General features: G+C 38.4%; 1 protein-coding gene across 3 annotated transcripts in view; it reads left to right on the top strand.

Annotated features, from left to right (window-relative positions):
- The window catches only part of LOC140233254 (kinesin light chain), an 89,321-nt gene that overhangs the window by 25,130 nt on the left and 39,117 nt on the right, over positions 1-25,074 (top strand). For all 3 annotated transcript variants that reach the window (XM_072313377.1, XM_072313368.1, XM_072313372.1), the window contains exons 3-9: positions 5,413-5,643; positions 8,031-8,100; positions 9,079-9,310; positions 9,977-10,064; positions 14,953-15,054; positions 18,211-18,294; positions 18,692-18,934. In XM_072313377.1, the coding sequence (XP_072169478.1) occupies positions 5,413-5,643; positions 8,031-8,100; positions 9,079-9,310; positions 9,977-10,064; positions 14,953-15,054; positions 18,211-18,294; positions 18,692-18,934 (1,050 nt within the window). The remainder of the gene's footprint in view (positions 1-5,412; positions 5,644-8,030; positions 8,101-9,078; positions 9,311-9,976; positions 10,065-14,952; positions 15,055-18,210; positions 18,295-18,691; positions 18,935-25,074) is intronic.

The raw sequence follows: 25,074 nt of genomic DNA, 5'->3' as shown, positions 1-25,074 counted from the left end.
CCCTCTCCTCCGATTCTGGGGCCCCATACCCATGAGTCATCCATTGCACGACCACATCTCGTTGAGGACATGCGTGGATGGTGATGATGGTGATGCGGCAGTGGAGGAGGAGGAGACCAGGCTGCGGTAGGAGAATGTACTGTACAGTGTGTATGAGGAGCCCACCTGCTTCTCTCGACTGCGCATGCCTGATGTCGCCGGATGATGCCTTTTTTTTCTGTTGAGATGGAGGATAATGAGGCCCCATTTCCCTGTTATTTCTTTACAGCTAGAGAGGGAGAGAGGAGGAGATGAAGACAGGAAATGAGAGAGAGAGGAAAAAAAAAAAGAGAGAGGAAGCATGTGATGAATATAGCCACATTTTGTAATTTTCCAACTAAATACAGAGGAATAGATGTATGAAAGCATTAGACAGTAGAACACAATAAACTTGTTGAAAAGTAAAGAATTCATTTTATCTTTGCTTTCATTTTAGTATTTATGTCAAATAAATTGAGCAAAGTCATTGTGCTGGTATGACATTGATATAGAAAGCTTTTTTTATTTTTTTTTTTTTATTAAGGCAATAGCACAATTTTGAGTTTTTCAGATTGTTTCATTTGGTTAGGAAGATATGACATCAGATATCAGTATCAGTTACATCAAGCATGTGAAGGGATTTTCTGATGACTTCCAAACAGTATTAGTGGCAGGAAAGTGTTCTCTCTGCAGATTTGTCTGTAGAACAGGTTAGATTTTGCTCTGTTTTTAAGAGATTTAGTTCTACATCATTTTGCTACCTAGTGTGAAATGTTCACTTTGTGTTATGTACAAAGATGTACACTTGGACAAATGAGAGATTTAGTCATATTTTCCAAAGAGATCAGTTCTATCATTGGTGTAATGCCTGTATGAACCCCTGTGCAGTATGAAAAGGGTATTTATGTATCAGCACTATGTCATCTTTAGTGTAAACTGCTTTTTGAGATGAAGACAGTCAGATCTTAACCTAAAAGAGTGAAGAACACAGGACTTTGTGTCACAGGTTAAGTTCTGGTAGTATGTTTACATCATCATTAGACAACATTTTCCTGTCAAACGTTGCTCTCAGTATTTTTGGGAAACACGGATCAAAGTAGAAGTGATGCATGGAAAGGAGAAACAAAGGATTATTAAAATGCCAGCACAGATTTACGTAGGAATGACAAATCTATGTTTTGATGGTGATATTGAGGGGGTAGAAACAACAGATTAAAAAAGACCGCTATTTTGATCATACCTTCAGTAATGTACTGTGTTATACTCAAAAGGAAATATCACTTCATGTTTGGTCTTTACATTATGTATTTCACTGTAGATAATGCATTATTGAATGAGATGCTTTACAGCGAGATTTTTATAGAGTTGTATGATCAATTGCGACACTGCGGCTGCGCTCCTCCAACCTGCGGCATTTATTATAATCATTTGTACAGACAGTGTGTGTGCCATGAACCGAGGTGAGTCACCAGTGGCCAGAATGCATTAGCAGTCAGTGGATGTAGAGTAGTGTGTATGTATATCAAAAGCATTCAACAGTACAATGTATCAGCAACATACTGGAGTAAATGCGCCATAACTGTTGTGTTTCTCGCCAACGGAAAGTTCATAGTTCAATGAGGCATTTGACAATCAGTCAAAGCACCTCAGCTGTACTTTTTCATCCTTTGCTGTCAATCACCGTAGATGAGCAGTAAAACTGTTAATACCATTCTTATAAAGCTGCCCATAATTATGAGCAGCAAGCAAGACAATAGAATGGGTGATATATTCACTTTGATTTAGTATGTAGTTTTTCCCCTTACTAACCATTGTATTAGTAATCAGATTACCAGCGACATGTACAGATTCTTGGATTTTGCGTGGAATATTATTAGAGTGTAGCTATAGGTGACTTTACTTTCCATTGATGGCAATATGGAAGAAAGCATTATGTGTGCAAGAGAATGTAAAGAGACAATATTGCTTGTAACAAAATCTGAACAGGCAAATTTCTAACAAAAAGTTGTGTTCTTGCTGTCAGTAACTGTGTCAGGGTACACATCTAGAGCAAGTGTTTGTAGTGAAGTGTGATATTTTTTGTCATTCAGTTTGATCCATAATGTTAGAAACTTGACACATTCAACAATGCAGGGCAAATTAAAGTGGGATATCTATCAAAGTGCACTGTTCATTACCAAGACTAAGAAACTTATAATATCTTGACAGTATACAGAAAGTGTATGGAGGAATCATACGATGGGACAGGGTTTCCTGTGTCAAGCAAGACCTTGGTCTTGATATAATCCATCACTCATCTCTTCTTCTCATCCCATATTGTGCCTCAAGAATGGCAGCCATGCATCATTATGAACAGCATAATACATGATGTATTGTGGTTTCAAAATATCAACATTATGCTTAGTATTTCACTCTAACAGTTTTAGGGAAATCATATTTTGCAGACTAATGAAAGGAATAATATATACAATTGTTGTAGCCATCACATTTCTCTTCAAAAAGCAGTCTACAACAAGCCCCACCTACTAACCAAAATTAAATCTTCCCCAAGTGGACGTGCCTGACAGCATCTTTATCAACGATGGTGAAAAAACGTGCACACTTTGGCATTTAACTTGAATGAGGGCAGCATACAATTCTTTTTTTTTTCTTCTTCTTCTTTTTTTTTTTTCTGAGGGGAGAGCCAGTGAAATTTGGTGGCATTAGGTATGGGGGGAAGTATCCAGGCAGGAGAACTATTGAAGAGGACAAGTGGCGGCGTTCAGGAGAAGTACCTTCCCTGCCTCCCAGCTATTGCCACATAATCAGTTTTCTGCTGTAGGCACTCCCATAGAAATCTGCGCGTTGACTCTGCCTCCTTCTCGTGTTACGGGTGTGCTGTTTGATGCAAACCAGGGCGCGTGGCTTCAACTTTGATGAACAGAACATTCGAGACACACTTTATAGTCAGGGCATGAGGAATTATGTGCGACAAAGAAGATGAGATAAGATTGGCAGAAAAATTGGAGTTGATTACCTGTTGCTACCCAGTTCACATGAGATTGTTGGGTATCCTTCAGTAAAGAAGCAGAGAGCATGATGATATCTATGGTGGATGATGACTTTTCAAAAAAAAAAAATGTCCATGTGATGCCTTAAAATGGGCATTTGATATCAAATAGCTGATTATTTGCCCTGCACATTCATGCAAGCTGAGATACACAGTTCTTTATAGTCATTGTACACTGAAAAATGTAAAGTGAACTATAGAATTACTTCCTACTAAATTTCCATCAAGGTATTCTGAGCTTGTTTGAAGATTTGATGTGGCACTGATGTGGCATTTGTAGGAGTTCTCCATGACAAGATGGAAAAAGGCCAAGCCCAAAGCTGATGAAATTAATTCTCTCTTTTGATATTTTAAATATGACAGTATATGTGGGTATTGCATCTGTCACCCGTTTCAAGTAACTTATGGTGTCATCTCTTTGCTAATTGTCAACTTCTAGACAAATGAATCTGATTTTTACCCAACCATTGCCATGTATTATTTCATATCTCACTCTGTAGAGTCATTGTACAGCTGTGTTTAGTGGCTATAGACTCAAATTAATCCTTCTTGAGCAATATAACATGATATTACAGGGATGGAAGTTTTATCAGGGAGTATAAAGACTGTGAGTCAGACTCCAACACTAATTTTAGCATCCTGTGTGTAAATGTGGTTTCAGGGATTTCATGATCACTAATGGGTTGCATGCATGTGTGGTATCATCTGATGAAATAATGTCCATCTTTTGTAATAGCTATAGTGAAACCCATTTCAGTGAATAGATGGGAGTACTGTGTATAAATGATCAGGAAAATCTAAGGTAACATATGGCCCCACCCGAGGCTGAGCGAGTAGCTTGCAAGCAATCACCCACACATAAACATCAGTATAGTGACATATCATATGGCAAATTGCAGCTGAATTTGATTATGCTTGGTTGTCATTTTTTTTTATTTTTTATTCTTAGCTTGAAATGTCACAAAATTTACATGCATTTATGGATCATGAACATTTTTGGACTTTGAAATAATGTCATTGATGTAGTCAAATACAGTATGCTTTAACTAAAATTTGCAGAGTCTCCGAAGACAGTACATTTTATATGTTTGCATGTTTCTGTAATTCTGTCTCATGAATGGGATGAGTCTCCCCCCCCCCCCCACCCCCTCGCTCTGATTGCTATTGAAAGAAAGCTAGAAAACCCTATCATCAAGAAGATCAATTATTTGCAGTGTGGAGGTTTACATTTCTCTCAGAGTTTGCAAATCTCTCATGTTTCTTCCTTTGAATTCCTACCTATTTCTCCACCCTTTGCACTGTACTGCATAAACATAGAAGTAAGCCATGCCGGTGTTTGCCAGAATAAATAAGTCTCTGCATGCCTCCCGGGTAGGGATTGATTGGAGAAGGGATGAACAGCAGGTTGGAAAGGAGAAAACAGAAAGGAGAGGGAGAGGGTGGAAGCGAGAGAAAGTGGAAGGATAGAGAAAAAAAAAAGAGGTTATGAATGTGCAGTTCTGTTGATGTAGGTATTATGTTTGCAGGCATTGCAAAACAGACCGCATATTTTCTGGAATTGAAATGTGTTTGTGTGTGTGTGTGTGTGTGTGCCATAATCCATTGATTTCACTACAGAAATGAAGTTATGCCGAAGTATGTGAATTACAGGTACTTCACTTTGTATTGTTTATGAAAATTCAAGAGAAAACAGGATTGAGAAGTCTGTTTTGCCACTCACAACAAAGTATGTCTCAGTCACCGTAGTCAGGGCATGAATTATTGTCTCTTGATTTCGTAAATCAGAGAATACAGTTTTATTTGCTCTGCGAAATCATTTTGTAACTTAACCCGTCGAAGCTGAGTCCCAAGAGTACTCTGGCAGGTGTCTATGAGAAATGTGTGTTGTAGTAAAATCAGTCTGTTCTCAGTTGGTTTAGAGTGAAACACCCACATTATGAAGTATGGAAAATGTTTCTTTTAAAAAATCAGGAATCTACTATTTACAGGTATAGCAGATGAATTTTCCTACCCAAATGCAATCACAGATTGCTGCTGAAATATTGCAGTCCTCCAGACGCCCCCAACTCATTTTCAACTTTACGATTAAATTTGCCCACATATGTAACCGAATACCGAGTATATGCCTGTGTATATCCAAGCATAAGAATGTTGATGTGAAGTTGGATTGTTACTTTATGTATTATAGTGGGGAAAAATAATTTGAGAGTGTAGCCAGCACCCTGTGAATATTAAGAAGGTCTCTAACCATGTGGGTATTCCAGTTAGTGTCATTAGGATGTGCTGTAACGTTCCTCCCAGCATGTCACCATGAGCTAACCTGTCCTGACTTCTTCCTGCTGCAGGTGATGATGGCTCTCGGCCACCATCTCAACATGGTGGAGGCAGAGAAGCAGAAGCTGAGGGCACAGGTGCGGCGGCTGGTGCAGGAGAACACCTGGCTGAGGGACGAACTGGCAGCCACCCAGCAGAAGCTGCAGACCAGTGAACAGAACCTGGCGGAGCTGGAGGTCAAGTACAAACACCTGGAGTACATGAACTCCATCAAGAAGTTTGACGAGGACAGAACACCAGATGTGAGTTTCTCGCCTTGATCAGTTTGAGTTGTAGATGAAGATTAGATGTAGAGACTATCTGTACTGGGGTTTGTGACTCAGCATTCAGCTTTTGTTAGACTTTCGGTTTGTAGGCCTGTGGCAAGCTAAAATACCACATGTGTTTTAGCAGGCATGATTGAATGTTTGATGTATGGCAAATTTATTACTCAAGACAGTAATATTATCAGTGTTTCAATATGTTCATTACTTTTATTGCCTTTTTATTTGAATATGATTGTCTTATCAACATTTCCTCATACACTGTTCTAAAAGGGCAAAAGTTTTATTCGGTTGTATGATTAACAGCTAAAAAGATGAATGACATGTGGGGGACAAAGAATAATGTAGTATCGAAAATTAATAAGCATTCAAATTTATGCAGAAGAAAATCTTCCAGTGATTTTTTTAATGGAAGCAGCTATGTTGACAGTTATGCATCGTATACCATGAGGTCTTCTTGGATATGTTGATTGGGAAATAATATGACAATGGAACTGTGTGAGATTTCAGGGAAATGGTGTAGGAGGAATATTGGATCGATTGCTCTGTCCATCACTAGCGGCTATCCGTGCTACTGTGCCTCTGAGTGGGAATGTTGAGTTGCTGGTAATTTTGCTGCGGGATGGTAGATTAGAGGCGATGCATTGTAAAGGTCATGCCATGGAAATGAACGTGAAGGCTAATGTCATGAAGAGCCAACATGAAGGTCCCAGAGATCGTGTAATGGCCTTGCAGAATTAGCAGAATGGAGACGGGAGAGCTTTAATGGCAAATTACGGCAAATGGAGTTTTTTCGTCTCGTAGAAGTCATTGCTCATCACGTACATGTAGACTCCTTTAAACTGATCTTGTACAAGTTCCTGGCAGTGCCTTGCCAATGTAAATTTGTTTTAATTGATCTTTATTTTATATTTAAACTATCTAGATATAATGGCAATTGTTTTCTGTAGATTTGAGGTACTCATATAACCTCAGTGGTACATCTGCTACAATAAATTTCTCCAAGCAAACTTTGAAAACACTTGTGATTACCTAATAGATTGACAAGTACAGGTACAGAGATACACCATTGAATAGTTGACATTCCAGGAAGTGTATTCAATGTACTTTTTGCAATTGGTTTCCACGGGAAAGCTGATTGTTTTGTATGCACATAACAAAAAAGAGTAGCATGGGGGAGTGGGAGGCATTAGATCTTGTAAATTGTTGGCTTAATGGCAGATAGAAATGACAATTTTCCAAGGTTTTATGAACATCTAATCAGAGTTTCTACATTAGCCAGAATTACATGGTAATGTATGCACAAATGTGGATCCACCTCCCTGATTACATGGTGTAGATTCTCGTTTGCATGTTCCTTTTTTAGTTTTACTGTCAGTTGACGTGCATGTCTCATGTGTACTTGTACTCTGGCATGTATGAGGTTTAAAAGCAACCAGAGCACTCTCTGTGCATTTAATGAAATTGATAATGTGAAATCAGTTTGGAGTCAGGAGTCTGTGTTTCCAATTCCCCCCCCCCCCCCCACCCACATACATGTAGGATGTACATTAAGTAGCCTTATATGAGGTAAATGTATTACAACCATGTACCGTGTTCAACTCCGCCATTTGTTGTGAGCATCTCTTATGGTTCGTTTGAGTGATTTATATAGATGCGCATTGTTTGAGATTGTCACATGGGATTGTGTTTAGATTAGATTTAGGCTTGTATGTAATAAGCAGACATGTGTTACTTTCTTTTTGTGTCTGTACATGGAAGGATGTTCATTGCTTGTTGAGCACTTGTAGTAAACATACTTGTCAACTTTGATGTGTATTGTGCTATTCTTTGTTTCTTGAAGGAAAAGTGAAAGTATGAGTATCATGTCAATACATTTCGTATCTTGCATGTATCTTAACTTATTCAACAGGAGAGTCCACACATTGTTGAATCATTTGATTTATTCTTTATTTATAAATGTGAAGTGTAGCATACATGCAATCAAAGACAATCGAAATTCATATCATTGCTATGTGACAAATTCAGTAGAACTATGCAACATCCCTTATTTTCAAGTTTGTATTAGCAATAGCACAGGTACAGTGCTTTACAGAGATAGCACAATGTACTCTCATTCACAATTTAGTTTAATATGTGTTATTTTTGTTCTTTCATTATATCTGCATAATTGCAGAATATGAGATATGCTGTAAGCTTTCTTGTTGAGTTGTATATGACACCAATGTGCGTCCTGATGGATCTTGTTCTTTCGCAAGGCATCAGATGAAACATATATACATTTGCCTACTTCATGGCTAATTTTCTTCGTGGTTTATTGTCTTTCTTTTGTTTGTTTGTTTTTTCTTCTTCCTCCTCTTCTTCAGGGGGACGATACGTCATCAGAACCTTTAGACCTTGGCTTCCCTGAAGATGACGATGGTTCACAAGCAGATGGTAAGAGCCTCTTCCTAATTCTCTGAATGTCTCTCAGGAACTCTTCCGTCTACGTGTCACAATTCTGAGAAAGAAACTGTGTTAGGGTGGGGGGATGGATGGTAGGGAGACAACATAGCAACATAGCTGTGCATTCTCCCATGCAGTGTGTAATATTTCCTCCATGCTTCACTTCTATCCCCGAGGCAGCCTCACAAGTGAGAAATACTCTGAGGCACTTGAAAGTAACACGGGAGCAGAGCGTCTATTCCGTCTCATGTTGCAAGCCCTTTTAATATCACGAAGGCTACTGGATTGGTATTGATTAAACCTCAAGGATTTCAGCCATATTCTACCTATTTTACATATAGAGAGGTGGCTGCATGGAGGGCGCTTTCATGTCAGATTATGCAGCGATTTAAATGGAACTGGGACATTTGATTGCATACTGGCAGAGTGACAACTTTCATACCAGCAGTTCTTCACACAGATCCAATTTTAGTGAACTTGCATGTTTATCATTTCGCAAGTATATTTTATGTTGATATCTACACACACACACACACACACACACACACAATGGTGTGTTATTATTTGGTGGTCCTTCTGAGGAGTGCAGAATTTGTGAAAATTTCCATACCTGGAAGTATACTCCACATTTACAATGATAATGTCCTCAAAATGAGAAATGTGATGACTTCAATCCCACCACTATTTAAACTGATGCTGCTTTTGAATCTCTAATGAGGTGGTTTTAAAGTGAAATAATCTTGGAATTGAAATTGATTTATTTCATACAAGTCCTGCTTTCAAAATGAATATTTTTTTTTTTTTGGTAGTGAGGTTGAAGCATAATTTTTTAATGTGATGCTGCACATCCCAGTATATGGGAAGGCAGTCTTTTGGTGTGATACATAAAAATCTTTGTCAATGTATTTTTAGCCAACTGTTTAAAGATTTGCCATCCTCACTGTACTTTCTAAATTTGTGCCTGCACAGAGAGCTACCAGCCCCAGTCTGGTGGAGGGTCTGTGTCTTCGGTGGCAGGAGGTTATGAAATCCCTGCCCGCCTGCGGACCCTGCACAACCTGGTCATCCAGTATGCCTCACAAAGCCGCTACGAGGTGGCTGTGCCGCTCTGCAAACAGGCCCTGGAAGACTTGGAGAAGACGTCGGGTCACGACCATCCAGACGTTGCAACGATGCTCAATATTCTTGCCCTTGTCTACAGGTATGTGGCTCGCAGACGGTTTTAATCTCATTTGCCAAATTAGCATTGCAGAGCTGGGGACAAGGTCTTACATATGAAACAACAATTTCCCATCTCTCAGTACTTTACCATGTGTGTTTGAGACATATGGATGTCTGTCTCTTGTTTGTCATAGTTTTGGATAGGTGTGCAGTCTGTATTAAGACCATTTCTCACATGTATAACCACAGTATGCACTATTCTTGAATATGGGAGATACAGTCAACTGTCAATCTTCGATACCAAAATGCTTATAACAAACTGTTCTAACTTGACATAGGAGTTGTCATTAGATAATCATGTAAATGGAAGAAACTGCAACTGCAAAAAGGATTAGGTTCATGTTTTGTGATATTCTAACTTATAATCTCTTCTTTTGTATTATATATTCATCATTCCTACAATTGTGTGCACTTTTTGTTGTGGCTGATTCTCTTTCTCGTTGAGATTACAGGTCTTACCTGATATCTTTTGTCATTATCTTTTAATTTCCTGTCTATTATTCCATGACCTTTTGTACTATCACCTGTCTGTCTGTCTGTCTGGGTTTTTCTGCCTGCACTTACCACTGTCCCATAAACTCTGAACCCTCCTCATGTAACTCCAATCATGACCTGTACCTAACCTACGCCCACTTTTACCTTGCAGGGATCAAAACAAGTACAAGGAGGCTGGTAACTTACTGCATGATGCTCTAGCCATCAGGGAAAAGACCCTAGGACCAGACCATCCTGCTGTAAGTATGGTTTAAAAAGTCATACAGTTTCACTATCTGTACTCCTGAGATGTGTGTCCACTGACTTTCATAACAATGACCAGTACATAATTTGCTTGTATGTGAAATTGTTTGGACAGTATTTTTTTTTCTCCTTTCATTTCATATTTGTCTTTATTCATTTCAATCTGTGCTTCCTACAGAGGAAGTTCATGTGATGAAAGGGGTCGTATTAACAGTTTCACTCTACCCAAAAGTAAGATTGTGTTCAGTATGTATAGGACTCAATGAAAATTAGACCATCTTGTATCTTTGTAATGCAATATTCTAACTGTAATTCAGATATTGCCCACAGATACTGATTTATTTCCTAAAACACGTCATATATTGTGGAAATTAGTTTAGGTTCCATTTCCGATCCCTCTTTCTTCAGCATTTCCTTCAGCAAACGTTTTATAAGTAGATGAAGCTGCAGAACATTGCAGATTAAACAATATCTCCCCATGACCTTGCAATGCTTCAAACTGTCCAGTCTGAGTTTTGCTTAGTCACTTCTGACCCTGGGTGATAACACATCTATGATATAAGTTTCCATGCAATACCAACAGTTGTGATAGTTCAGATGAAGTTGATAATTAAACCAGTAGCACAAAATCCATTAAGTAATGGAGAATGGTACCAACCAAGATTTGAATGATGATTGTGGTAAGAATTACAAAGGTGATGCCACTGCTTGTGAAGACGGAATGTTTTGCATACAAATTATGGATACTGGCATAATATCACTAGCAGTCTTGAGTTTTGATGTCGACATGAGTGGCAGTGATGATGGTGATTCTCTTGCAGTAGCATAACTGGAATCAAGTGGTGGTGGTGGTGATGTGTAATAACCAAGTGATGATAGTGGATGACAATCACCACAGCGTGCTTGAATCCATGTCGGCTCTTATTGACAGAGATCGGCACTCTTCATATTGGTTTCTGTTTGGACTTGCAAAGCGTCATGATGCCCTGTGTGTGTGTCGCGGTGGCCAGTATCCTCCGGGGAGAGATATTGCTTCACGCTTCGCTTCAGTTATTGAATGCTGTCATATTACACATTCAATCCTGACGTGACAATTCTGTGCGAGGCATAATTACTCTCCCTCCCAGTCTGTGTCTCCATAGGAGGCAAAGCTGTTTCATTTTGCATCTCCTAGTACCATGTTTGACATTTAGATGTTGCCCAAGCTTGGATAAGAGCAGTGTCCATTTTGTGAGTTACTTGTGTGTTAAAAAAAAAAAAAAAAAAAAACCACACACACACACACAGACAAATGTAGCAGATGGTTTGGTACTGTAAATGGGGAGAAAAAAAAAGAACAAAAGATGTGTTGTATTTTGCAGCAATTGCATTGTTTCAGAAGTGTTTTATTTTTTTTTTTTTTTTAAGTGTTGGTTTCATGTGAGAGACTCCTTGCAGCTCTTTACAAATCTTGACATCAAGCTGGCAAGATGACTTGATCTTTTTGAGGTTGAGTAAAACTCAGTACAGCGTTAAGAATTAAATCCTTTGAAGGGCATTCTCTCAAGGCATGATTGATACCATTATCAAATGTAAGTTCCGAGCAATGGACCCAGGGTGAAATTACCAGTGGGGTGACAAAAGATGAATACAAAATGGATATGATAGCTTCACTGTCCTCCTGTGAACCCAAGAAACCAACAGAGCAAAAGAAAACAAGATGAGTCAATGTACTCTCCTATGCACTCTCAGTCAATCGCCTGTGGGCAATGAATAAATTCTGATTATTTCTACCTCAAAGAGTTCTTCTCACCAAGGGGTGAAATGATAATGGTGTCGACATCAAGGCCCAGTATCATTCGATCGTGACTTTTGGGTGTGATGAGTCAGATCATCACATTAAGAACAGGCAATTTGATATGCATGGCATATGTAAAGGTAATTTCGCATGGAAGATGTCAGCTACAACTCTGATGAAATATTGATTTTAAAATGAAAGGTTGGGGGGGGGGGTATGTCTTTTGTGAAAGTTACATAAATGAGCAATGGTACAAATATATATAATTTTCTGAGCAGCATATTTACTGCAACATGATGGTACATCCTACCTGTTTCAGTAAACTTTGTAATTTCATTCCCTGTGTTTAATGTTAAGTGCCTACATACATGCAATGCTGATCATGTTAGAATCACTATCCCCTGAGTTTGTATCCATGTGATCATTCAATTTTTGCTCATTCTGTTTCTCTTAGGTTTTTTCATCAGACATTTTATAACTCACATCTATCCTTATATAATCTGTATCTGCCTTGACTGACCCCGTACAGAAATGTTTTAAAATGATTTACAAACATCCACATACCAGGCCACAATAATATACACACAGTGTATGGTTGGATATTTTGTTGTTGTTGTTATTCAGTCTACATTTCAAGTTACTCCTTATGGAAATACCTTTGTCATGGGATCTCCATACAAAGGAGCCATTAATCATGTGTTCTGCAGTTAGCTCAGTCCTTGTGATCAATAGAAGCAAGTTTGTTTAGAGTGGGGAGACAAAAGATTTATGTGGTGTTAGCCTGTGTCATTTGTCTCTGTAAATTATTCTTCTCTGCTTTGCCCTGAATCTTTGCACACTGGGAGAAATTTGGTTCACAGGAATTTGTAAATATTTACATCCAAGGGACTGGTGAAATAAAAACAATGTCAGGTGCAGGAGAACATGTGGTATATCAAGTCCTTTTGCAGAAAAAGTCTTCCATTTTTTTTTTTTTTACAAGACACTTGATCATGGCAGTCTAACTGATGCTGTTATTTTTAGGCAATTTCATTTAGCTCTGCTGATTTTCCATAAAATGTGCTTATTATTATTTGCTCATTTGCTTATTCACTCATGGTAAGATTGCTACGTAATAGTATTGTACACCGGTCAATGAAGTGTCAGTGTCTTTATGTACAGAATGAATTCATTTTCATGCTTTTTACATCAAAGCGTGTTTTTTTAATCAATGTGACTTGCTGTTACAAAGCCTCTATAGAGCTATTCATGGTAGGATTTATTTTATTAATCCTCTAGGTTCTTTGTACTATCACATGTAACAAAGGTTCATCAAGCCACTTTCCACTGTGTAGATATACAGTAGGGCTGAATTGAGCAATGTCTTGTTGACAAAAAGTTTTTGACCTCTAAAATGATTGCGTGTCATGAGGGTGGCAGGCCTCGAATTAACCGACGGCCACCGACGGCCATGGCCGTCGGTGCCCCTCTCGTTGGCCGCAATGCCTTTGGTTTTTTGATCAAAGTTACGGCCAAAAAAAATGTGCCCTTTTTCTTGGGGCCGTGGTGCCCTTTTAGAATGAAAGTTATTATTTATGACGTATGATATGCCCTTTCTCAAAGTCTCTTTAATAAGCTTGAGCAACTTTCCTGATCTCAAATATCATACCTTCAGTTCACTCGCGTCCTGATATATCTGATTCAAACTCTTATCTTTCCGTGATACGAAACGACGTGTACGTACATCCCCCATGTATGCCCGACCGGCTTTTACCGTCCCAACTGCCTCCGCAGCGCAGCGGCCGCGAGTATGTACTAGCTAGGCAGCGCATATTCAGATAGAGTAGTGAACACCAAGTTCACCAAGAAAAAAGAAAAATCCCACGATGCCAAGGTGTGCCAGACTGGGGAATGGGGAGGGGTGGAGAGAGAGAGACCAATCAACAGAAGAAACCGCGCGTACTGGCGCATTCTTGGAGGTCATGAACTGTCTGTCACAGACTAATCATAGCAATCTACACGCGCACGCAAATTCCTTTGCCTTGTGGTTTTGCCAGCCAGCTGTCGGAATGTGCTTTGAAGTTTCATGGCAGCCTAGCTGGCCTGAAAGGGTGTCGAGTTTCAATCAATGCTACTGTTGTTTTATTCCTGTTTTAAAAAAATGTCGTTTCACCTAGAAACGCAGAGATCGGGAATGTGTTACAGCTGTATAGGGAAGAGGTTTTTGTTGTGTGAGTGTGTGTGTGTGTGTGTGTGTGTTGTTTGTTTTTCTTGGTTTGTTTTTCTTCTTTCTTTTTTCATAAACACCAAACATGCCCTTTCCAATGTGGCCTTGGTGCCCCTCTGACTGACTTAAGTGCCCTGGCCTCTTGGAAAAAGTGCCCTTTTCTAAATGGCCGTGCCCCTCCAAAATCCTATTTCGAGGCCTGGGGTGGGATAGTAGCCTTTCACTTTCATGAGAAACATTTGTGCACTGGAAGGGTTGAGAGTTGCTCAATGCAGATGATGAGTAATATCTAGCAGGCAGGTTGTTTCGTTGTTATGGGAGAGGAAATGTAAGGCTGGGAAACATGGCACCGAGGCAGGTCACTGTGGTACTCAGTCTTTGTTATATTGGTGTTTGCTAGATGAATATGATCAGATTTAAAGCTCATGTTTGCTTGATTTATTCCTCCCATGTTGTCATGATGCCTTCAAATGGTCATCTGTGCTCTGGAAGTTTGATCTTACAAGATCCCAGCAAGATCCTTGTGTTGTAGTCCATCTGATTCCAAGCATCTGTTAGATTCCACGTTTTTGTTTATGTGTGTGTCTGTTAGGGTGCAGTGTACATGCAGAAACTGAACTTCACGGGTAAAATTAGCATTATATACATAAGTCAAATTTCTTTGCTCTGAGGGGTGTTGTGATATGTGACCAATTCAACGTCTTTTCATACTGTTTTGTCGGTAGAAACTGCAGACAACAAGATGATATTTGATATGATGGCACCAGCATAAAAAATGACAATAGGGGGATGCACTGAATTCCATGAAATGAAGATTATGGCAGGAAATAACAAGCACCAAGGTAATCAAAGCTGTCACAAGTCTTGTATTTCCTTTTTCTCTTTATCTCCCTGCAAACAGGTGGCTGCCACACTGAACAACTTGGCAGTATTGTATGGCAAGCGGGGCAAGTACAAGGAGGCAGAGCCTTTATGTAAGAGAGCTCTTGAGATTAGGGAAAAGGTAAGTTAGCCAGCATTTAACCCATTTTCCTACCTGTCGGAGACCGATGCTGTTAATACATACCACTTTTTCAATTATGTCATACCAATAAAGAATTTTGCAGACTATTAATGTATTTTCTTGATATTTGGCCATTTTCATGAGAAACTCAACTGCTTTCTAAAACTTTCATATGACAGTTGATTTAACACTAATTATATCAGCGAGCATGGATTAGTTCAAGGGGTAAAAATATTTCCCAAATCAACAGTTTATGGAACATGTGTGAAAATAGAAGTGTTAATATTTTGGGGGTACTGTTTTTGTGTGTAGTTTACAGAAACACTTTCATCCCTGAATTATAAACATGTAAAGTTCATTGAAGTTCATTGGTTGGGGGGGGGGGGGGTGGGGTCAAGAAGCAACGGTGAAATGAAAGGAGGTTGAGCCAGAGAATTCTTTTCAGTGATGAACATCTGCTTCAGTGACAACATGTCAGCTAGGTGTTCTGCATGTGAGCAATTTCTTGAGGGTGAATGGTAATGTGACATCTTTGACTGTAGCTGTGCTCCAAGCAATGGATAATCTCGTTGTCCAGAGATGAGAGATGAGAATGAAAAAGATGGGAAAAAAGGATGTGTGTGTGTGTGTGTGTCTGTGTCTGTGTCTGTGTTTGTCTGTGTGTCTGTGTCTGAGTGAGGGAGGGAGAGAGAAGGGGGAGGGGAAGAGAAGAGAGAAATAGAAAAAGAGAGCACAGGTCCCCCCCTAGGAGGGGGTGCAGTGCTGGATTGCCATCTATCTCATAACGCAGTACAGCCTAGGCTCGAAAATATGCATGTCGCATGCCGCGGTGCAAGTGGGCATTTTGCATGTGTGCATGGTTAGGTTTGATGAGTGATAGATACATTGATGGAATGAGATGACTGCAGTGACTGTAAATTTCATGCATGCTTACCACTCTCTCTCACAGTCAGGAAATAAATATGGAGGTCTTACCCTCATGTTGACAGTTAAGAATGTGCTTTATGGTTACTATGTTTATGTCTATGTTTCTATATTCAAACAATTTAGTTTTGCATTGATACACAAGTTGCTTAGTTCAAATAAGTTTCTTTTTGAGGCCAAATATCAAATTATCAAGTGGAGATGTGATTTCATGGAAAGGACATAATGTTGATTAGGTATAGATATTTCAAAACTAAAGTACATTGTAGATAAGAAATAAAGACAGTCGAAATATTTCAAAAGGTGCTAATCAACATGTGATGCTCTGTTTACCGGGTAAGAAATGTTGTTTACAAAAGGGGCTGTGTTATTCATTTTGTGGTTTATTCAGTAAATGTCATGGTCTTGTGTAATTAGTTTTCACTCTATACATTTCAGGGAATAATTTCTCTTCTCTAAATTTGATAGCAATTTAGTTGATGGACATACATTTTGAACAAAATGGTAAACAAGTCTAAAAAAATGAAATTGCTATACACATGAAATTTTGTATAGCAGTCATATCCAAAATGCATAGCGAACAGCTATATGATACCAGGAATTCTGTTGTTGTTGTTGTTGTTGTTGTTGTTGTTGTAGTTGTGCATTTGATATATGCACCTTCATGAAAAGTACCTGTTGAATTTCCACATTCAGCCTGCTTGGCTTAGTGTTCACCTCAATGCAACACCTGCCCATGTACATGCACTTACAGCCATGGTCTTGACTAGTTATGTCATTAGCCTATGCCAACATCACTGTAAATCAGCATTCCCTTCGCCATACACTATGCCTGCTAAGTAAAAATAACAAGGCCAACATTAAAGTGGAACTGTCTTTTGTACCCATATTTGCCCACACTGAGGTATGTATGGCACGTTCAGACACACCATCTGCCTCGTCTAGTGAATTATCGATGGTACAATGAAATATTGATCGCAACCTCTGTCAGTACAATGTCAGACGATGGGGAGAAAAATGCCATTGGGTAGATGGGGTTTGCGTGTGTTCTCACTTGTGCTGCAGCTAATGGAATTGTTGGAGCTTCTTTACTGTGGATCATCATAGCAAGTGGTATTGGTAATGATCACCTTGAAACCCTTTCAGTGGTTCCAGTGTAGAGCTAGTTGCTAAGCTCTGGTGATAAACTATAGATGAGGCATGACCTTCAGGAAATTGACAGAGAAAGAGAAGGGGGGGGGGGGGTAGATGGAAGGAACCTCATTGTACACAGACACATGCACAAATGTATGCATACACAGAAATACACACACACACACACATACACTCAAATCCACTTCAAACATGAAACCATCAAAACATAAATTTCTCCTCTTGTAACTATTCCTCATGATGATGATGATGCATATTGTGATTGATGTTGGTAGTGACTCATGCAAACATTTGGGGTCTGAACCACTTCAGTAATGGAATTGTCTATGGTATCTTAAAATGGTATTACATTTTAAATTCACCCAGAGAGCCATCAAGGTAAATGCACTATTGCTTATTGAGTAGGATATGATTATGTTAATGAAGTTGGCATAAATTGATGTGAGAATGTAACAAAGTAAATGACTGTCATTTGAAAGTGTGCCATGCATGCAGAGTATGGAGTGTATGGAAGTTGGTGCTGCATAATCCCTGCTATTTTCTCTTCCTTGGCAAATTTTGTCCCTTAGCAAAGAACTACATTACTTGCTGCTTATTGAGTTCTGTGCATTCTGCCACAAATGACAGTTGATGTAACACCGAGTCAGCAATTAAAGTATATTGGTTTGGGGGGACTAGTTATTGTGAGTCAATGTGTTTGTGTGTGTGTGTTTTCTTCTTCTTCTTCATAAACTGCAGCTGCATTATGTAGATTACACAATTAAAAGCAGATGATATGCAGAGACGGGAAAGAATGAATTTCTGCAAAAGTTATGATATTTGGATGGTGTCTCATTGCTTATTTCAGAGGAAGTCCAGTGTTGTGTGTACAGAGAAGTAGGTAAATTCCAGCCTCGGGGCACGGCATCATACACATATGTGTGCCTAGTCTCTTACTCCAGCATTATACACAGACATTCACACGAAATATCACCCACACAGCCACATTAAAAGATAAATTGGTTTGATGGATATAGGTAGTGAAGCTTAATAAGTGCTCATGGTGAGTCTGTGCATTATTTTTTGCTTTTACCTTCACAGGTTCTAGGAAAAGATCATCCTGATGTAGCTAAACAACTTAATAACCTGGCTCTGCTCTGCCAAAACCAAGGAAAATATGAAGAGGTAAGACTTTCTGTGGGTGGATGACGGCACAGCGCGTACATTATCTCAAGAATGTTTCTGTTGCCCTGTGATGGTGATACAATGTTGACAAATTGATATGAAATGGTTTCACATTAAATGTCTTTATGGCTCTACTCCTCTTTCTTGAACTGAATTTTTATGGTGTATCTGACACAAGTAAATCACTTGTAAACTAACTTGCAGTTATAACAAGATGTTTGTGATTTAGCAAGTATAACCAGTTCTAAAAGTTGCATTATCTGCGAAGACCTAATTTGCATCATTTCTGTTTGTGATGCTGATTTCCCATTTCTGTCCCCTTTCTACTTAGTTTTCTCTCTTGTTTATATTTTTCTTTCTGCCGTATCATTTCCCCCTGCCCTGTTTGCTGAGCCAGGTTGAATGGTACTACCAGAGGGCGCTAGAAATCTACGAGAAGAAGCTGGGCCCCGATGACCCCAACGTGGCCAAGACCAAGAACAACCTGGCTGCAGCGTACCTGAAGCAGGGCAAGTACAAGGCCGCCGAGACTCTCTACAAACAGGTCCTGACCCGGGCCCACGAGAGAGAGTTCGGCATCAGCGGGGACGATAAGGACAACAAACCCATCTGGATGCAGGCAGAGGAGAGGGAAGAAAAGGTGAACAAAAGAAAACGCAGGCCATCCAAATCATAAATATATAACCTTCCCTCCTCCCCACCCTCTTACGCCTTTGTGCTCTGTATTCACTGCATTTATATATACTGGTCAGCATGTATGTACTTACTAAACCCAATGATCAAGAGCATGATGTGCACCGTAAACATGCAATATATATCCTTATATCATGCACTGTTACACTTCAGCCATTATTACTCTGTATCATGACATAAAGGGGTAAAGTAGAGTCGTATGGACATTGTAAGATAAGAGTTGCTTCATGGATTAGATTTTCTTCGAGAAAAGCACTCTGAATTCCTGGATTCAACCAGGAATTAACAAGATTCAGTCATTATTTCTTCTGGCACTTTGAAAAAAAAAACAGTTTTGATTTGATATGATCCATTTTATTAGTCATTATTGAATATCACATGCATTGACAGGCTCTACTTCTTCATTTAACAATGAACCAGTGAGTTGAAACGGTCAACCGATCGCCTTTGATTAGGCTATGCATTGATGCAATGTTTCAAGACATGGTTTGTAGCTCATTACAGAAAAATCTAAATTGTTCTCATTTATCTCATTACCACATACTGGTACATGAAGATGTCTCTCTTGCAATTGATGTGAAGTTAGCCATAGACATCAGAAAGCTGTATGTGGGCTTTATGATGCTTGTAAAGATGAAGGTTTGCTGTTCATTTGTAGAATACCAGACTCATATGTGCCATTTCATAATACTGTACCAGACATGTAGCATGTAAATTGTAGCTTAATACAAACTCATCATTGTTTGTTAGCCAAATATATTTGTCATGGAATTTTTATGAAAATTTTACACCAGCCAGTTCAGGTATGCAGCTACATATTTCTGTTTTGGTTTTATTTTTTTATTTTTTTTTTTTTGTTATTAGCAATTTTTATTGACTGATAATCATCAGAGCATTCAATCTTGTCACTGAAGTCATAAGTTTACTGCCAAATTGATCAAAAGATGATATGAATCTAAAATGTCTCTACAAGTAGGATGGAGGCAAGAGTGCTGTGCAATGCAGTATGCTGTCACTATGTGGTATGTCATCAGGGAGAGTTACAATGAATCATCTATTAATTTGGTGATGTCACCTTTCCATGAGGCGGATTATTTGAATTGACCACACTTCACTGTCTGCTCCCCCCCCCCCCCACCCACCCCTGGTACTGGAATGCTACTCTCTCTAACTCTTCCTCATTCTATAGCGTTGTTGTTGAGTGTTTTGTTTTTATTCTTGTGTGACTGTTTGTTATATTGTGTATTCTTCATCTCAACTGACAATATATGATTCTATTCCTGATCATGTGTTTGGTAACTAACTGTAGCCTGCAAGGCAGTCAAGTATTCATCATCAAACCTGTTCTAACATATCAAGTTTTTAACAATTCTACTTGCATCGGTATTCTAATATGAAATATCTATGATATGTGATGTCGACATATTACCTTGTCATCTCTTCATGTTTGAGAATTCAGTCCTATTGTACTATTCATGATTTTGCAAGCACAAACTATATCTCCATCTCTCTATGTCTTTCATAAGTAATGCAATGTTAGATGGATGAAATGAATATATTAAGAAAGAAAAAATAAACTGTTGCTGATGTCTGGGATTCCTGGGATTTCTGGGGATTGCTTTGATAATGTAGTAAATACTTCTTACCCAAAGTCAGATTTCACTGAAAGATGAAATTCACTTTTCAATAGATTGTTGTTGTTTAATGTTGTGGCATCAGTTAGCTGAAATGAAGACTAGAAATCAAAATATTTGCTCACAGATCAGGGCTGGAGTTTAAATTTCTGTCAAAGCTGTTTATTATTATTATTTTTTTTTTTTTGTAATCAAGCACATCAAAAAAATTGTGCAGTTACTTGATAAGTTAAAAAAGAAGAAGGGATTTTTTGTGAGTTGGAAATGCAGAAATTTTGCAATAAAAAGGATCAGCTGAGAGTATGAATGATATTTACATTTTGAACCTAAGCTTTAAAGGGTAGAATTGCTTTTCTTGTGTGTGTTGTGTCTTAAACTATGTCACTTTTAAAGGTTAGAGAAATTATGTCCTCGCATTGACACTTTTACAGAAAATTGATTGAAGAGAAGTGAAACAGCATTGCATGGATTAGAAGACGATGTCTATTATTTCTCTCTGCATATTGTATCTATGTATTGAGTTCTAGGTGTATGTTTTCTGTTTTTTTGGTTTTGATCTGATATCGATCTGTCTGCATGTCTTATCTCTGTGATTCTAACACCCTCGTCACATAGTATGTGTTGTGGAGAAGACAAGTCAGACATTACATTGAGCAGACATGGGACCAACTCTTCAACGTCCTAACCCTGTCAGCTGAACAGCCTTTGCTTTGACCAACACCGGATTACACCCTCACCCCATACCCTCCCCCCTCCTCCTACTCTTTTTCTTTTTACCTCCCTACCTGATTTTAACCCTCTGTAGAGTGTGCAATACCAAGCATTTAAAAGAGTATTTTCTCTCAGTTATTCAATTTTTATACCATCATTATTATTATTATTATTATTATTATAGAATGTAGAAAGACTGTAATCAAAGGTGAAATATTGTGGTAGATTGTTGTGTTGTGGAAAGCAGATTTGTAGAAGCCTGAGGATGAAGACAGATTCCTGATTGGATTAATGAGATTATAAAGAGTAATGCAAGGTTTTGCAGCTGGGTTAGTGTTGGGATTTGCTTTGATAGGACTAAAACTTGAAAGAGCTGTTATTTAAAGGAATAGCAGAGTGAAAGTGCACACAGGTATCTGTAATTAGTGATCATATTTTATTACTATAAGATATAAATATGAGAGTATTATCATCAATGGACATATTTCATGCTTAATTTGTAGAATGGAAATAAGTTATGCACCTTAATCATTTTAGTCAAATTTCCCTTCCATGGCATAGCAGTGAATAGTAAATATTGTGAATCTCTAGTTTATTGAAAGGTGTTTTTTTTTTTCTTTAAATACTGTTACTTTAAACCTTCAGAAAATGTAAACAGCAATAAGATTAGATACTTCAATTCTTGTTTTTGGAAGTGCATGTATAACATGTAATATGGTGGTATTGACCGTGGTCAATTTGCAGTACTTGAATATCGCGTACATAGAAAATATTTTATTTTCAGACTTTGTATGATACGTATTGAATTGTTCCCTGTATGTTTCATTCAGCAGTAAAACTGCCATATCGTCTGCCACATCAGTGAATATATCTAGGCAAAATAGTTATGTGTGCTGGTTAACTGTTAAGCTTCAGTTAAAAAGTACAATCAGGACGCTTTGACTGATGAATGAATATGTCAATTGTGTGATACTGTATATGAGCTTAAAGGTGAGAGGATTAGTGTGGCTTGATTTGTACAGAAATTAGCATCGATAAATAATGTCTTTCCTCTGCAGCGTACATTGCTTGGTCTGTTGAATTTTATGCTGTTGTTTTTCGCTGAAAGTGCTCTGCATGTCCAGCTTCAAAGCAAGGCCAATTTGCACGAAATCAGAATCACATAATGCTGCTGAAAGTACCAGAATTAACACGAGGCATGCACTTACTAATGAGCTTTAGTATTTCCAGGGCACTGTAAGAATTGTGTACCTACTTTTTCACTCTGTGAGATATCTCCACTTGCTACTTAACACAAGAAAACTACACGGAGCATGACAGAAAAGATATAAAAGTAGCAATGATGACTTTTCATTTGTACTATATGAATTACAAATATATTCTTGCCAAGTTGCCACCGCTCCCATATCACTGCTGAGTTTGGCTTTTTCTGCACCTCTATGCTTTTTTTGTTAATCCCATGATTCATTGCCAGTATATTGGTGAATGACTAGCACTTTTTTCATTACGCACCATGCAGCAAAAGTAATGATAGAAAACTAAATGTTAATGTGATGCACTGCACAGCAGTACCTTTATAAGAGCTTTTGTAGAATTTCAAGTCACAGAGTGATTTTTGCTGAAGCACTTACAGTCATATGAATGCCAATCTGTATTTATGCAGAGTGCATGTCACTATTCTTTTTGTTGTTACCAACTGCATGTGGCTCCCTGCTGTTTTGTAGCATGGTATTGTGATACAGTGAAATGCATGTGCAATAAATTCAACAGACCAATTGCAACCCAAGTGCCTTGTAGTTCTCTGTCGAATTTCTTGCATGTGCATGCTTGCTTGTGTTGTCAGTGTTGCAAAGTTAGAGGACAGCTAAAGGAGATAATATACTACTGTATACGCCATATATTTAGCGAGTCTAAATTTTTGCAAATCAGGACTTCCCAACGATTTCACGAGTGGTTAAATTTGTGACTGTGGAGCACTGTACTGAACAGAGAATTGTGTACGTGTGTGTCATATTCATTATTTTTGCGTGTTTTTAATTTCGCGAATAGCACCTGACTCGCGAAATTTGCGAAAATAAAAACCTAGCGAAATATTTGGCGTATACAGTATGTAATTGAGCTGATACTGTCAATGAAATCTGAGTGAGAGAAAGAATCCATAATCAGCACACTGTGTAAAGGGGTGATTCTTGTGCTTAAAAAGGGGGGCCTCATTTTCTGCTTAATTGGGTTCACAAGTAAACACTTCCTAGCAAGCAAACCAGGTTCTAGATAGCATACAGTTAACCTCACAAAGAGATAGTAGTGCAAAGTCAAACACTTGTCCAGGTCAGTGGTCCATAAAAGAGCGGACTCTGTAAAGGAACAAGGTCCAATTTGTGCTTTAGCTGAAAAATTACATCAGTCTTGGCCAATTCTACAGTGCTTAAAGGCTAGGCTCGCCCAAAAGGTACTGCTGACTAGGTATTCTGTGATGTTCTAAGAATATTGTGGAAAAGATATAATTTGTGCTGCTTTGTGTCATTACAGACATACTATAATGATTGCACACTGTTATAGCAATGGTTGTTCAGCCTGCAAGGGATCTGGCTGTTGCTATGGTAGCTTCAATTATCAAAGCTCCTTCTTGATACTACAGCTAGTCTTACTCACAGCAGTCGTAAAGTGCCTTGTTAATCCACATTGACTGAGACACTTGGTGTAATCTGATAAAATATAGGTAAAAAATGGGCTGTGTGTGAATGAGAATTAAATTAATGTAGCATCTTGTAACACACACCGTTAAAAACAGCAGTTAGAACACAGAGTTGAACTTGAACAGAGTCTTTAAGCCATTCTACCATAATGACCATATACAATCATTTGCTAGAGCTAAACTGTAAGGACATGTTAAACTCAGGAACCATACTGTATGCACAATATATTTTGCAAGTCAGAGCTTGTAAAGCATTTTCAAGAGTGATCATTTACAGATCCAGTGCAACAAGATATAAATATTATCGCTTTAAAGAATATCATTTATTATATTATCTTATATTATCTATTATTATGTCAAAGAACATATTAACCCTAGCATTTTCTAACTAGATGCCACATGATCAATCTATTGTTAAAACTACTGCAAAATGCAGTAGTCTTCAAAAAAAAACTTGTTTATGACTGAAATCATGACAGCACTTCAGACATTGATTAATTCATCAACAACAACAAATATGTTATTCATCTTTTTATAGTATGTTCACAGCAAAATGTGTGTGATACAGATCTGAAAAAGAATATAAATACTGCAAATTTAGGAACATACAGGGACATTATGCCAGTCGAAAGAGGATCATAGGCTAAGCAAGAGTAATACAGACTGACATGGATGTCTCACACCTGTGTAACTTGTCATTATGTGCAGCACATGCATCACTCCGGAAATACTGAGGCGGTGTTGACGTTCACAATCAAAATGTGGTTCGCAGTGTCAATATTTTACAACGTTTATCAGTTGAGACATGACACGTCCATGTTTGTCTTCAAGCATCAAATAAACTAAATTCATTTATAGATGGTAGATACAACATTCTGGCATGTAACATCTCTGATGACATGAAGGTCAACCATTATTGGCAGAGAGAAGTTTATTATTATATCTGACTGGCTCTGAACATGACCTTGTGTTTACATTCAGCTTTGTATCCTACTTCCGTGCCTGTGAACAGTGTCACGTTCATGTGTGAAAGCTGATAAAACCCTC

Source organism: Diadema setosum, chromosome 1 (genome assembly GCF_964275005.1).
Source record: "Diadema setosum chromosome 1, eeDiaSeto1, whole genome shotgun sequence".
Classification (NCBI taxonomy): Eukaryota; Metazoa; Echinodermata; class Echinoidea; order Diadematoida; family Diadematidae; genus Diadema; species Diadema setosum.
Note: the sequence above shows the minus strand (reverse complement) of the source record. Positions and strands in the feature narration are given on the sequence as shown.